Here is a 16886-nt window from a genome sequence, read left to right on the forward strand (position 1 = left end):
AAAGAACAATTTCTACTTAAAGACCAATTGTTTCATGGCTGAATCCATTAAAAGGTGCACTTCTGTGAGGATGCAGTTTTAAATGTGCTTGAATAGGTGGCCATAATACAATACAGACTTCAGTCAGTTTCTAAAGAGTGTCTCATAAGTCTAGTCAACTTGAGTTTAAAAAGTTTGCATGGGATTTATAGAAAATTCATAATAAGCTTATAAACCAAATAAGTTATTTTTGTGTCCATTATTATAAGTGAGAAGGTGAACTGCACAACTACACCATCTCTTGGGAGCAGGTACAGAACTAAACCAATCATACAAAATGAAAGTATTTGCAATAATATTGTGCTTTTTGTAAGACAGCCTTCAGTGAGCAAGTTTCTTTTAACTCTGGGTATCTAATCTGTAATAATGAAAGATTAATTGAATGTGAGGCTTTCTTTATGAGTAAGTAAAACTTCTTCCAGTGCAAAATATTTTAAAATAAATGTTTTTTTTTCATTATCTCCTTATTTCCTAAAGTTTGTTTTCAACAGATGTTAGTGCTAAACGGTTAGCAGAGAGGGTGGTGAAATAGGTGGAGCATTGTCCAGCTGTGTTTTATTTAATGTATGACTGTAGTGACACTACACAGACTGAAATCAGATACATCCGTGGAACAGCTGTCTTCCTCAAACCAAGTTCTAAATTTCTCATGAGATAGAGAACTAGACTTGGAGTTGGATATGGCTACATGTATATTTCACACACTATGGGGAGATACATATATGGTGTGTCGCTGTGTGTCTAAGTATGCCCACAAACTTCTTATAATGAAATTCCAGGTTAGTAGAATTTCTGAATGTATATAGTCATTTGAAGCTCTAGTAATTCAAACAAAGTATTCTTAGGTAATTCAACATATGTAATTTTCATTCAGATTAAGCAATGTATAGGGGTTAAAAAATGCCTTTATGGTTACTCTTTCTCTGTTTACCATGTATATGTATAACTTCCTGTCTTGGCTTGTGACTGTTTTGTGCTCAAAGCAGTCCCTTCTAATCAACTTTAAAACTTAGTTCATATTTAATTTTTGGTGTAATGCATTTTTATTAAGGGTAGGATGGATGGCCAAATTAGAAAGTACTATGTTAGTTAGCACACAAAGAGTGAAATATTCTGAAAAACCCCAATTCATGGACTGTGTTTTTTAGGGACACTAATTGCTCCTGATGAATATAACTGCTGTGATCAGCACATACCTTGATAAGAGCTCAGAAATGGCACTATATCCTATCCCTGGCCTGTTTCATTGTCCTGACCAGTACGCAGGTCTCTGGTCTCATTTGGAGAGCAGATTGAGCCCAAGATCTGTAACCAAACTTCATCTTGGTCAGGTTATTAGAGTATACTGCTGTGACCTTTGCAGAGGCTGTTTCAACACACCTTGCAAAAGCACAGCTAGTACAGGTTGTGTGTTCCTGCCCATGTAACAGGAGGACTGGCTTATATTCAAGAGTCTGAGTGATTTTTTAGAAGTAGGGACACCTGTTTTAGTTAGCAGAAAGCATTGCGTTGCCAGCCATTGGCTTGTCGCTTGTCATAAATGTGCAAAATGCCTCGCTGATTTTGATAGTTCATGTGTGGAAGCGTGGTGCCAAACTGGGTAGGAATTGACAGGGGCATAGGAGTGTTTTCTGTACTCCAGACAGGCCACTGTTGTTTCTTGGCTATTGCGTTGAGGTGGGAGAGCAAGGCAGGGCTGTGCTAACGTGTGCTGCTCTGTGTCCACGTGTATAAAACAAACTTCAGTTTTGATTGTTCTACTTCCAAAATGAATGTGCTTATGTCAAAAAAAATGAATCCTTTGGTGTCAAGTTGGTAAGAGGTTTATACCAACAAACAAAAGCAAGGCAGAGCGCAAACTCAGTTGCTACTTGTCTCCTTTTTCTTGTAATCTTTAAATGATAGTTTGCTCTATGTCCATATGTGTTATGGAAGAGAGAGTGGTGGTTTTGTTGGTTTTGACTTTGTTTTTCTGTATGTGAGAAAAACACAGATGTGCTTGAGGATTAAGTGAGTGGTCTGTGATTGCTATTACTGGAAGAATGTATATTTAAGTCACTGGTAAAATTACACCTGTTAAAGAAGACAAAATGAGGTGACACTAGACCCCAAAAGTGAAGAACCATTACCAAGGAAAGAGAGAAAAGGCATCAAAGTAATAGTATTGACATCAGGTTATTGATTGGATTTGTTACAGTGTCTTTTAGAATATGTGTCAGAAAGGAGATGACACATTGTGATGCATACAACATTTTCCTTACACTAAGTAGTTGATCTTCCAGGGAAACAGAGGAGATATGGCATCCAGGTAAGGAAATCAGGAACAGCTTTCATCATGTTGAATTGAAGTTGCCAGTTAAACATACACAAAGTGATATCAAGGTGAACTAAGATGTTCAGCAGACAGAGAATGGTGTACCTTTCCTTTGAAGGTAGTTTACTGGCGTGTAAATAGTAGTGGTCATGGTTGTAAAAAAGTTTAAAAAAATACATTGTAGAGTGAGAAGTTAGGGACAAGGCATTTAAGTAACAGTGAATAGCCAGTGAAACTGAGAGACAGTCATGCACCAAGAGGGATAGTGAAGGAGTCAACATGTAGAAGGTGTACAGGAGATGCTGGACCTCATGGGACAATGAAGAAGGAGAGTAGAAAATCGGCAATTTTTTCCAAGGTGAATGAGGATAGGTTTGTTGGATTTGTCAGGGATAAATCTATTGAGACTGAGGAATTTATGTGGGATTGACAAGGAATGAGGATAGAAGAGACAGCAGTATTGGATAGAAACGCCAAACTGTGAAAAAGAGTAAAGGAGAGAGAGAAAAAAAGAAACAGGAAGCTATTTGGTGAAAAGTGGATCATGCAGGTGAGGTTTCTGAGGCACGACCTTTGCAAACAATAATTGGTGTGTATCCCTATGCTCTGAAGATGCCATTGCTGATGGAGAAAATAGAAGTTGACAGGCTGCCTGTTAGAGGGAGTCTTGGATATTGAATAGGCCATATTTACATTACCATAGAATGCTTTGTGTTGGAAGAGACCTTAGAGATCATCTAGTTCCAACCCCCCTGCCATTGGCAGGGACACCTTCCACTAGACCAGGTTACTCAGAGCCCCATCCAACTTGGTCTTGAACACTTTCAGGGATGGGGCATCCACAGCTTCTCTGGGCAGCCTGTTCCAGTGCCTCACCACCCTCATGGTGAAGAATTTCTTCCTTATATCTAATCTAAATTGACACTCTTTCAGTTTAAAGCCATTACCCCATATCCTGTCACTACATGCCCTTGTAAAAAGTCCCTCTCCAGCTTTCTTGTAAGTGCCCTTTAGCTACTGGAAGGCTGGTATAAAGTCTCTCTAGATCCTTCTCTTCTCCAGGCTGAACAACCCCAGCTATTTCAGCTTTTCCTCATAGGAGAGGTGTTTCAGCCCTCTGATCATTCTTGTGGCTCCCTCTGGACTTTCTCCAACTTATTTTGGAAGAGGCAAAAGGAATTTTGTTTGGTTGGTTGGTTTGGTTTACAGAAGCCATATTTACAATAGTAAAAATGAGGAAAATCATAAATTTGCTAGCATAGCATGGGATGGGTTCGATAAGTTATGAAAAGATACAGACAATGTTTCTTCTACATCCTTTTACGTTTTTCTCATGCAGTGTAAAAAGTCCCCAAAGTAAGCCAACTGAATAGTTTCCAAAAGCTATTTTTATTAGTTATATTTATTGTTTTTGAGGCCAAGATTATTTTCTCAAATGCGAAGTTTGACAGTGAAGCCAAACTTTCAGCTGGGGTTTCATTTTCAAACCATTAGGCAAATATTTAGCAATGCTGTTAAGAAGCCATATTTCTGAAATGGTTTCCTAAGATCTTTCTTGATGAATTAAGTTAAACAAAAAGAAATTGTTTCTGTGGTCAGCAATAATCTTAGAAATAGAATGCTCTAAGTGGTGAAGGAAACATAGGCTTTCTCAACACTCTACAGTAGCTCAGAAGCACCTCTAAGGCAAGCCAGTTTGCTTGCCTCCTTTTCTGTCTAAAACCACATATAGTCTGATGTTTTGAGTGCCTTGGTCCCTTACCTTCTGTGTAAATGTTAAAGAGTTTTGTTTTTCAAAATAAATCAACTTTTTGTATCAATTACAATTAACAAAACGCTAAATCATTTTTCACCTTGACTGACTACACTGCTGTATGGCTTCTCTTCTAAGCATGCCATTTTCCATAACAGCCCAACATTTTCTGACTAAGCGTTTCACACTTGGGTTTTTATTTTTATTCATAATTCAATGATATAATGATATAAGGTTTTATAAACTTCAAAAATAGTTACAGAGCTGTTATATTTTCATTTTTTTTTCTTGTTATCTAGGTTTTTCATTGCAGTATATTTTGTCAAGAAAAACTGCAGAATATTAAAAAAAAAAAAAGAGCTAAGTCGCTTATCTGTTCAGTAATTGCAAATAACTAGAAAAACTGCTCTATGAAATACATGTGAAAGATTATTGGAGGGTATTGGACTACTACTGAGTGTGAGAGATAAAGAAATCCCAAAGACTTGCATCTCCTAGAATATTATCCCTCCACCCAGAAAAAGGCTTTGGTTGGACCAGATGAGCATATAGTGGATATGTGGGACAGTTAAATACAATTGCCAGTCACTTTTCTTGATTGTGGCATATGAAGTTAGGTTACTGTATTCACAATTGTTTAATTAGGATTGAGAGAAAGGAAAGAGTGTTTCAGGTCTGCTAGTGATACGGGTAGATGTTACTGAGTTAGAAAATCATGGAGAAGAGCGAATAATGTAGTAGTGCAATCATGTAAACACTAAACCCTCAAATTTTACAGGTTAATCTTATTGTGCATAGTGTGATAATTACTGAAACAGCATCCATATCTACACCACAAGAAGTGGTATTGAAGAGCTGTCACATAAAGTGAAAGTCCAGGGATCGTGTTTACAGAGACTTAAGGAAAGCATCTGATACAGTCTGCAAATGTCTACTCAAGGCAAAAATTAAGCAATTAGTGAATTCACCTGGTATATGTAGACCTCATAATTTTTAAGTGAGACACTAAACCCAGAAAGTACAGTTACATTTCATTTATGGATTATAATTGAGAACAAAGCAAATATGTTGCCTTCAGTAGAGATGACCAAGAGGGGGAAGGGGAAATTGCCATTTGGATAGTGTAACTTATACCCTGGGAACCTGTCAGTCTTGTCAGCTGTGATCACAGCTCTGAGATTGCTGGCTGTCTCTGGGATCACTTTCAACAAAGAGCTGGACAGCTTTGCTCAGTTGTGATGGAAAGGAAGGTTTCTGGTTTGTTTGTTTGTTTTCTTTTTGCAGCTTTATAGCTCATGTCTTTGTCACCTTGAGACTGGCCTGAGGTAATACCTTATCTTGAAAAGCTTTTACGTTTATTAAAAATTATCATTTGGATATTGTCAGTGTCAGCTAATTTATTATTTATGTTATCTTAGCTGAAATGACCTCTTTTAGCTCAGCCATACATGGCTTGGGACTTGTCTTCCTGGCATCTCTGCCCAGCTAGTCCTGCCCTTCTGCCTCACGTTTGAAACCAGAGTAAATCCCAATTTCCATCTCTTCCAAGGAGCACTAGGAACATTCCGTGATGTGAAAGAGGGTGAACAACTCGTGAGTGAGCATGGGAACACATCAAGAGATGACCTTCCCTGTTCAGAATACACCTTCCTTGTTCTGGAGCAAACTGGAATAGATTGCACAGTGTTAGTGGCACACTCAGTCTTTTGCTATAGACACAATTGTGGTTGCATGGTTGACTGTGTGCCTGTAATAAATGAGTAAAATTTTGTTACGTCTCTGCAAACAGGAGAAGATTGATACAGCAATTTTTGTAGATCTCACTGTCCTCAAGGCCTTCCTTACTTTACTGCCCCTGCTCTTAAAAAAAAATAATCAAGATGTTAGGAACAGGAAGGAAGAATAATGTCTTATCCTGGAGATTCAATGTTCTGTTAGAAGAAAAGAGGCTGGGAGGAAACATTGTAGTCTTGGGAAAGTGTCAGCTTACTGTGAAATATTGTATGCTAGAAACAATGTGGAAAGTTTAAAAACTTCATTAGTTAAGTGCATTGTTGTTCTTCTCATGTGTGTTTATTGGGTTTCTGAGGTGAGCAAACTGACTAGTTCTGTTTTCTGCTTTTCCTAGAATGTGTCTTATTTAGGATTCTGGAGAAGGAGAGCAGTTGTGAGACGCAGAGCTCTTAACCATGCAGCTCTGTTGTAGGTCATTCATTTTGTGATAAATACTTCATGCGGAAACCATCTTCTTGACTTCCCATTTTGGTCCTCTTCAGTCCACCCAGATTCTTGTGCAAAGGATATTCATTACTGACGCTCCAGTCACGTACCTTTTAGGCGGGTTGTTTTTTTTTGTGTTGGTTGGTTGGTTTTCCCCCCCCCTTTTTCCGATCCTTTCTCTGACTTCATTTTGTCTTCTGTTTCTCATCCTCTCTAGGAGAACTGTGATGGTATTGCATACCGTGACATTTATCTGTTATCCTGTTGTTTTTTTTTTTTTTGATACATGCAACTGCATCCTTTCTCACATGTGCTTCATGTTTTCTGCCTGTCATTTCGTATTGCACACAAGTCCAGTCAGCTGTAATTGCTTAACAAAAATATACGTGCTAATACAAAGTTTTACATTGCTGGAGTTATTTGCTAGAAAACCTTCAAACAAGTTGCAGAAGTTAGTGTGCAGAATTTGCTGAAATATCTAAACCTTTAAAAAATTTTAAGGACTGATTAACTTGTCAAATTTTATATGGCACATGACTAGTACTCCATAATAGCAAGCACCTCTACAACGAAATGGCAGGGGTAATGAGGGAGAAATGTAGTTATGCTTTGCCCTAACTATCTAGTTAGGGCATCTTTATCTGGTGTTTCTGTGTTCTCTCCTTCCCATCCTGAATAAAACTTGAATTGTGTACATTAGTTCCATTGTTTCCTGTCTCTCCAGCAAGAAAGATTCTGATAACAACTTTTTTACTAATGATTTGTTAGCAAGATTAGGCATCTGTTAAAAATGTTAAGAGGCTAGAGGCCAAACACATTATTTTCTTTGAAAACTGCAATGAACATTTGCCAGTATATGTAAAAACTTCTTGTTCAACCTTCTATCATTTTAGAACAACCTTCAATCATTTTAGAATATTTGATTTAGGATGACAATTCAGGGTTATATTCCTTTAGAGAATAATATATGAGGGCAACCTTGCAGACCTTAAAGTTAGAAAAACAATCTCTTTGCGGGTAAATTGAATGTGAATTCCATAGTGAATGATGTATTGAAGGTGAGCTGTTTAATTCCTGAAAGATACAGTTTGGGTTTGATTAGTGCATTCATAAATTAATGCTAAATAAAATCAATGTCTTTAACCATAGAAAAAAAACAAAACTCCTGAAACATTATCTGATTTACTCTCTATCTATCTATAGATGTTTCCTTTTGTTATTAGTAGGACATACAAGAAAAGGCATTGGTGGAAACCAAATCTTTTTCTTTATTTCAGTTTGTATCCAAAACAAAACAAAAGGAAGGAATTTCAGATTGATTGAGGATGACATGAAAAGAAAAACAAACAACCAACCAAAACCAAAACCAAACACCATAGTTGAAGTTTGGCAGCAAAATGAAAAAAACTGTTATTTTAATAAATGTGTGTCAGTGTGACATTACCAGAGACAGATGAGAGTGTTGGGGAGACAAGTGTTGTAGAACCCAAACAAAGTTTTTCCAATTTATTTAAAATAGCTAAGTACCATATTGTAATCTTTCTGTCATTTTTTTAGGTTTGATTATTAACCAATTATGATGTTTTTGCAAATGTCCATGGTATTTCTTAGGCAGAAAATACATAATTTTAATTGCTTGTTAATGTTTAACAAATATTACGGGGAAATTTATTTTCTGGTAGCCAATTCACAGTTTATCCTTCATATGTTACCACATACTTGGAAAATTTTATGTAATTGGATGCATAAAATATGTTTCTTAGTATTTATAAGCACCCTCACAAAAGACATACAGTTGTAAACTGCAATCTGTTCATAGAGTTTCTCCAGGATATGCACAATTGGCTAGAAGTGACAGTAATTTCAAAACAAGTACTATGCTATTACATTCTGTCTCCAAATGCTGTAAGAAGCATTTACTTGGTGTTTGAAGTCCTCCTTTGTTTGTTGAAGTCATTTGTGGACAGAATGACTTATGTGACTCCTCTAAAAATTTGCTAAATCTGCACACCAAAATGAACTTGTAATCATTGTAATGTTGTCACACAGATTCTCTAGCTTTTGGACCAAATTTAGAACAAATCTTTGAAAGGTTAAACAACATTTATTACTTCACTAGCTTGGGTCTTTTGCATACAAAATGGTCCATAAAAAGAGATGCATAGTCAAAAAGGTAAAGTGAGGTGCATAGTCAAAAATTAGAAGCTCTAGTAACTGTGCAAGCTTAGTTCAGTCCATGTGCTTGCATTTTGTCATCTCATTCTCCTTTTTGATTCTGTAGAAGTGTCTCTATTAAAGCATAGATTGGAGAGTAATCACTAAGCAGCTGCTCAGTATTTTGTCCTGTTAGTCTTTAGGGTGTGATTCTGGATCTGACTTACTGCATGCTGTTCAAACCCTCCTGTGAAAATGTACACTTCTATTCTGTTTTGTTCATCACCATGGTAAACAGAGGACTTTAAGGTCACTAATTTGTCTTCTTGCACCCTGCATGAGGAAGGACATGTTTTAACCCTCGTGATACAGATGGGAAGCTGAGATCCAGTTGCACAGGCAGCCTTTGATTCTTGAATGCTTTATTTTTAAAACTATATAAATTAGATCTCTGTGAGGCAAAGAGCTTGAATGGGAAGTGTTAATATCTTGTGTATTAAGCAAGGAGTCAATCTGTCTCAAGTTCCTTCATCTTTGTTTCCATCTTTTTCCTTTTCTTCCATTTTTCTTTCCTGTGTATGAAAGGCATCTTAGTATTTTAGGAGAGACCTTTATTTTTGGTCAGGAAGTAAGAGAGCTTGATTTTATGAAAATGCTAAAATTAAATTTGAGGTTCCTTCCTTTTTAATAGAAGTTTTAGGGTTTTTACGAAATACAGACTTAATAAATATGAAGTCAGCTCTATACAGGAACAAAGTGTTAACTTGAAAGTACTTTCTACCTTTCTCTAGGGTTATCAGCAAGGTAGAAATAATTAAAAATAAGCATACATCATTCCCAAACTTGAATTTTGTTGCAGCTAAATGGAACACAAACCTCAGACTATCTGAACTTCGTTCTATTGTGTAGGCTATACATTTTGGCAGGGTTTAAATTTGGCAAAAGTAAATTCTTCCAATCCTTATTTTAAGTTATTTTCAAAGTATGTATATTGTGTTTTGTTTCTTTTTGTAATTATAAGCCTGGCTAGGGGTGTATTGAGGTCTGTCTTAAAATGTATTTTATTTTAACCAGGCATAACTACCTTTATTCAGTGCTAGTGGGAGTTTTCCAAGAGCTCTGATGCTATGTAAATGTGGACTGTATAATTAAACCTATGAAGAAGTAAAATTTTTCATTCAGGCACTCGTTATGAAAGCATATTCTGAAATATATGATATTTTTTAAAAGCTGTAGAACTATTTAGCTTCGGTACCTCCTAAAAATTCTGGATTTTCTGTTTAAATTTAGGAATAGCAGCAAAGTACACAAAATGCTATAAAGAAATGGTTGTCCCATCTTGTAATAAGCAAATTTTCTAATGTTTTATTTGTTTGACAAACAGGTACACACGAAGTTCCACTGCAGGCAAGCCCATGCTCCAGGCACCGACACTTCATGCTTGACATTTTCCTATGATGGTACTGTCCTTGCCAGCCGGGGAGGTAGGTGGTTGAAAGAAGCCTTTGATGTGTTGAATTTAAGATGACTTTAACTTTATGAAGTGAAATGGTTTGGTAAACAAACAGTTTAAATTGTATCATTGTTAAATGTAATTGTTCATGATGGAGGTAAGATAGCGAAATGGGATACTAGTGATTTAAAAATGAAGTGTTTCACAATTTAAATATTTTATTTTAATACATCAGCCAGTACTGTGTTCCTGAAAGCACGTTTTACAGCAGTTAAGGAATATTTTAAGGAACTTTGCTGTGTATACTACGCAGTTCCTGATTGGTCTTCTTGTCTAGCATTAATAATACACCAAAAGGAAAATAGTAGCTTAATTAAAAATAAATTGAGACCAGTTTTGTTAATTAGTTCTTTCTGTGAAAATTACTGCCTCTCAATAACGGTATATCTGTTCTGGAGTTATTAATTAATCACACAGCTTTCTTATGCAATGTCCTTTTCTAATTGTTTTTATCTAATTTATATTACAAACGTCAAGATGTGATGACTGGGAGTGAGTGGCCAAGATATATTTGAATGGCAAGAAAATTTGAAATGTCTACAGGACAGGAAAAAAACCCTTATTTTTTAAACTCCAGATAAAACTTTTTTATTAAAGCCTTAGGTAACGGAACAAGTCTTGAGAAGGCAAAGATATATGTGAAGACTTGTTACCTCCAACGTTAGATGTACTGGATAGGATGGTGTCTGCCTAAGGCAGCTTTTCAGAAAGATTTGTCTACCCACTATTTTGCCGGCAGGTGCAGGCACACAATCCAAGCTGTCTGCCTGGAAACCAGCTGTAACCAGAAGCTATATCTATGCATTAGTATGGCCCCCAGGCTAAATAAACAGGCCTAGGGTGAGACAGTGTGTGTTAATGTCAGCTAACATTGTACCTAACATATGTACAGGACATCTGGTCGGTTTGGTACATATGCAGAATGAGATTACTGATAGAAAATACCAGTGTAGAGGTATTAATAGATGACAAAAGCACAGAAGCATGGGATGTGGTTCCAAACCAAGGGCTGTGGCTTACAGTCGGTGTCCTCCCCCTGTCCCTGAAGAGTGGAGTGACATTAGTGGCTTTTATGTTGATATGCAGCTGCTGTTTTATGCTGCCTCTCTGACTCATTTCTATGTCTTGCCATGTTTCTAAGATTGTGTTCCCCAGATCTCATCCTTCAGAGTAAGATGATAGTAGGTCTTGTCCTCAACAGCCCCAGGCTCACTGGGTCATGCTAATAGCACTTGGATAGTTTCTTAATTGTTCTTCAGGCTTCTGGATCCAGAGTTCCACTGCCACAGTACTTATCATGAATGGTTGAGGTAAAAACTTTCAAACTTGCTGGTCCTTACTGAATTAAACACTTACTACAGGAGAACCTTCTCCTTCTTGGAAAGTAGGTGAACCGTCTGTCTTTCTGTTCTGGTCTAAGTGAAATGATGCATCTGTCTGCCAGTGGTGTGCCTCCAAAATATTCACACAGACGTACTTTAGAAGATTAAAAGAGAAATCTCAGGGTGACTTTAAATATTAATAGCAAACAAGGTGAATACTTACATGAGGAATATTCACTAGTGCTCTCTTGAAATCTGCATTTATGTAAATTCTCTTATGTATCACATTTATGAATATAAATCACATAAATGACCTTTGCTTATTTTTATTGGATGTGGCACTTTCGGTTGCCTGGTCTTCCTCATCTGTCTCCAGATTTTGTATCGTGTTAAACAGACTTCCACTTACTTGTGTTTTATCTACCACACTTTGCTCTAAGCTATATAAAATGTTGATTGATTGTTTGCAGAATCTAGGACTGTGTGGAAATTTGGCCCATCAGTGTGGATAAAAGTGCTACCTTTGTCTAGTGTTTTTTTAAAAAAAAGCGTTGTATGTGCTGTGCTAGAGAATAAGGGGGATTCATACCTTATTTTGACTTGTTTGGTTAGTGCTTTAAAATGAGTATTGCTTTGGATCTGTACCAACAAAAGCAGATGTGGATCTAGCATTCATAGATTAACACACCTGCCAAGTGCTGAGGATCAAAGAGAGGATAGTTGTTTGGGGAATGGGGACTTTTCATTGAAAGCCTGATTGACTCTCCTGCGTCTGATGTAGATTCTGTGTTGGATATGAGAGATGAAGCAGGGCTCAGCTGCAAGCACAAGGGAAAATGAAAAGCTAAGGAGCTGCTTATGAGACACCCCAGTCTTACTCTTGTTGGGTATTAAGTAGTAACTTGTCAGAAACTTAAGAAAGTGATATTTTTGCACACGTGTAACCATGAAAGTAATTTTTCCTAAATACAGTCAAGATAGTATTTGGGGAATATTTTCTTTGTTTAGCAGTGAAGAGGTAAGCATTAGGACTGGACTTAGGGGCCTATTACAAAAAATTTTTTAAAATTGTTTTGACTTCTGATATGGACAGAATTTATGGAGCTAGTTTCTGTCATAATATGAAGCAATTACTTCATTAATTCCATGAATCTCCTGATAGCTATTAGTTTGCTGATTTATTTTTTTTTCTGTGGTATGAAGACTGTGCAGACTCAGTACCATCTTAATCAGTAAAATTCTACAGGAAATAGAATTTAGGAAAATAAATTCACTGTGGTTAAACCCAAGAAAAAATACTCACATCTAAGCCTATCAGATAGCTTGTGCAGATATATGCTTCCTTTTGAGCTCAAAATTTTTGTGTGTGTCTTTCCTTTTGATGTTTTGTTTTGGGGTTTTCTTTTAGTTATGGCTGAATTCCTCTTTTCACTGTGTTCTTGAAGAAAATTAAAACATTTAATTTTGAAGTTAATTTAAAAAATAGAAACATCTTGAGTACAGCTTCCTGCATACTCAAGTATTATGCAGCAGCATGTATAGTGACTTTGTTTTGTGTAGAGTAATAATACATTGCTTTTTTATGGTTAATACAAACATTAGCATTTTAAAAATCAAAACGTTTTATGTCAGGTAATATTTCTCAGGAGCAGAACACTGATGTTCATTTCAAACAATGCCAAAATTTCATTCATTAGCTTTAATAGGCATTGTCAAGTATTTGTAACACTTGGAGATGAAATTACTTTCTCAAAGTCTTCCAGTATCCTTCACTTCCATATGTTGAGAGAGAATGTTGCACTGAAACATTTGTCCAGGCTGGTATGGATGCAGGTGGTGGTGAGAGCTCCTTCCAAGTGTCAGTGCAGAATCGCCAATTTGTGACTTCCCTCCCAAGGCCTTTGGCTTTGGGGTGAGAGTAGTCCTGACCTGCGGTGCCTCCCAATGTTGTTCTTCAGCTGTTGCAGCTCCTCTTTGCAGAACCAGTGCACTATGCAGCAACATATACCTTGTTCTGTAAGGAGCCTCTCATCACATACTTAGTATAAGACTTCACAGAAAGGCTCAGAATTTATAAACGTAATATATTCTGGTGCTCCCTCACATGGTCTGCCTTTCCTATGCTGTATTTTCTAAAATTCTCCTTTATTTTGTTTCATTGCTTTCCCCAATGATATCCTGCAAAGAAAAAAAAAAAAAATCAGATAAAATATTGTGTAGTATCAGTGCATTGGACTGCACTGGCCTCATTTTGACTGAAAGCTGTCTGCAAAATGTCTACGGTGGCTCACCAAAGACTGTTTTTCTAGGACCTGATTGTTACCTCTTGATAAATCCAATGCTCAATAGCATTATCAGGCTAGAGCCTGTTTATTGCTGTCCTTATTAAAATGGCAAAGAATAGAGTTTGAAATGCTACTAAAAATGCTATAAAAGCTCTAAATAATCCTGCCAGGCTTTGGAGAAGTCTGCCATGAAGAAAAATACTGAATGATCTGACTGGACTGTTCTGAATGCTTCATGCTGAACTGCACAACTTCTGTTCATATGTTTTGCTTTAAGGGTAACTATTTTTGTCCATGTATGAACTAAGTGAAAATAGATCATTACTGCTACAGCTCTTGTAAAGAAGCCCCTTAAGCATCGATGGAAAGATGCTACTGGAAAAAATCCTTGGTTTTGTGGAAAGTTGGTGTGTCTGTTTTCTTAGTGACAGTGATTTCTACTCCAAATGCAGGTGAGATTCAGGAACCAATACCATATTTGCAACACAGAAAATTTTTATTAGAAAAAATTAATTACGGCAAATTCTTAATGATCATCAGAGTTTCACAGCATTGGCCAAATAATTCTACTATTAGTTATACATTTCCAAATACTTAATGATCCATTTCTGCGTGGTGTAAGACAGTGTTGATTTGAAATTAGCCACAACCTTTTGAGTCTGTCTAGAGTCTTCTAATATTTTTAAATCAGCAGATTACATTTTCTTGTTAGCAGAAGAGCTATAGCTAAGTGTCAGACTGCATCTCTCCTGCTAGAGCCTGACAGGACTACAGCTTGAAGATCATGTCAGGGCTCATTCCACCGGGAACAGAACAGCCTTGGCTGCTAGCCTTAGATCTGTCCCTATCCAGGAAATTTGCAGAGTGGCCAAATGGTATCCTTTGCATACATTTATAAAGTGCTGGTACTTTAGATATAAAATCTTGCCGATAAGTGGTTTTTGTTGGGGGAGGGAAAAATGAGGGTTCATATTACAAGACCAAATACTTTGAAGTGCTTGGGATGGAGTCTACTGGGAAACAATAACAAAACAGATATTCCCAAAACAGGGACTCAACATTTTTCTTTCTTGTCATTTTTTAGCTTCCCAATGAACAGAAATATACTCTGCTCTAGACATCATTTATTTAAGTTGTCCACTTCTTAAAAATATTTTGTAGTAAGGAGTTATCCTAGTCTTTAATGTAAACATACATGATGTACGAGACCACACATTACTGCTTTCCCTGCAAAGGGTACTGCTGGCCTTGATTTCTTTTGTTACACTGTGCTACCTTTCTTTTTTTTTTGGTAACATTTCATTTCCAAACCCTCCTTTAAGCTCTTGATCTCAAAGGTTCTGAGTCCACAAAATGCTTCGCTGCAAGGTTCCTGCTTTATAAAGAAGCAGTCTCTGGATTGATTACCAGTCACTTGCCTCCTTTTCCTCCTAGGTCAGGAAGATTTGGTAACTTTTTGTGCAAAGTTGTTGTCTGGATATTTTTAAATAGAATTGTTGGTTGAAAGTCCTTCTTTTCACCCTTGAAAGCACTGAGACACTGATGTCAAATGCAAGATGTCTATGTGCCCAAGTGAGGTGCTTCAAAGCTCAAATTCTGTAGCTCATCTCATGCTGGAAATATGTATCCCAGAGAGATGATCAGCAGAGATGTAGATCCCTCTGAGAATAACTAACTAATATTTTTTTTTTCCTGTTCTCAATTTGTTAAAATGTCATAGCTTTTCAAAAAGGAATAAACAGCCTGACTTTTACTGGCCCACAGTCATACCATGTTTATCAAACACAGACAAGAATTGCTATAAATGTCTTGCTGTTACCTCGATTTTGGCTTTTATGGCCAAAGGTGGTGTGATTAAGGGGTGTGAAGAGGTTTCATTATAGCAAGTGTGGATTCACTTGCTTCCCTTCCCCCACTCCCTAAGGATTTTTGACTGATTGCAGGGCCTGTTCTCTGTACTGAGATTGCAGTTTGTTGCTGCTTGACCACTAAAAGAGGGGGAAGACTTCTTGGGTCTTCTGTTCTTCCTGATCATCTTTTCAAGGCAGGTAGAAACCAGACACATAATACTTGCTTAGTTTTTGATCTAGACCATCCATGGTGGCATTTTAATTTCTTTTGATATCTTAAAAGTTAAATTTCCTCCTAGTACCAAAGCACCGATGTTCACAAACACAGAATAAATTAGTGTTTCAGGAATCTGATTCCACTGTGGATAGTGTTTCTTGGTAGGAGGAATTGTCATGATGGACCTGAGCTACTGAGGAGTTTCTCATCTGCTGGAGTGCAGTAGGTGGAACTTCTCATCCTTACACTTTCATAATCATTTAGGGACAAAAAACTTCCAAACCATCCCCATGTTCTGTGTCTGAATTAAAGGACAGAATTTTCTTTACATGTCTGAATTCTTGACTCAAATTCTTTATTGCTAACCTTCATCTCTTTTGTTTCGTAGGAGATGATACTTTAAAGATGTGGGATATTAGACAATTTAAAATGCCTCTTAACACAGCAGAAAGACTGCCCAGCTTCTTCCCAATGTAAGTACTCTAATTTATTGCAACAAGTAGAAATAGCAATAGTTGTGCTGAATGGGAGGGAGTCTTCCGGAGTTGTCAGTTCTCACTGTGTCCGGAACTGTGCAGAAAGGACTACACAGGTAGGACTCTGCCATCAGGATTCTTGGCTGTTTTAGGACTTCAAGTTGCTTTAAAAGATCTCAAGGTTTTTTGTGTTAATTCATAGCTAGCTGTACTTGGTTTATGCCATTTTTCAGATTTATGTGTCCTGTGTCCAATTAGGTAAGCAACTTTTCAGGAGAAGGCCAATTCATTGCCTTATGTTCGTGTAATGAGATATATAAGCAGTCATCATTCTTACTTGGTCTGTGATAAAGAAAAAAAGAGCTGTGTTGAAAAGTACACATAACTTGAAGGTTCATGGTATGAATTCAGATTGTGATGTTGGAAGTGCTGATGACTGTGTTCTTTGGTAGTAAAGTACTATATTGTACTGCATAGTGCTAAATATTTCATTTTATTATTTTTATTGGTATTACCTGGATTTCTATAGCTGTATCACAGCCAAATTCAACTCTAAGGGTAATTTATGCTTTTAGAAAGGCAGGTCATGGACAGCTCAATCTTGAGTGCAATTTGTAGCATAGAGGAAAAGTAAACAGACAAAACATTTTTGGTTCCTGTATAAACACAGTGCTTTGCATCATTGAAAAATGTATCATCAGCAAAAACAGATTTCATGACTGATTTGTTTTTTTACCTAAGGA

At 36.9% G+C, this 16886-nt stretch overlaps 1 protein-coding gene across 1 annotated transcript in view; it reads left to right on the plus strand.

The window, feature by feature from the left end:
- WDR70 (WD repeat domain 70) overlaps window positions 1–16886 on the plus strand; it is a 131374-nt gene that overhangs the window by 78480 nt on the left and 36008 nt on the right. Inside the window, exons 11-12 of the mRNA XM_065047582.1 lie at window positions 9865–9964; window positions 16056–16140. Of these exons, the coding sequence (XP_064903654.1) occupies window positions 9865–9964; window positions 16056–16140 (185 nt within the window). The remainder of the gene's footprint in view (window positions 1–9864; window positions 9965–16055; window positions 16141–16886) is intronic.

The sequence above is a fragment of the Columba livia genome, chromosome Z (assembly GCF_036013475.1).
Source record: "Columba livia isolate bColLiv1 breed racing homer chromosome Z, bColLiv1.pat.W.v2, whole genome shotgun sequence".
Lineage (NCBI taxonomy): Eukaryota > Metazoa > Chordata > Aves > Columbiformes > Columbidae > Columba > Columba livia.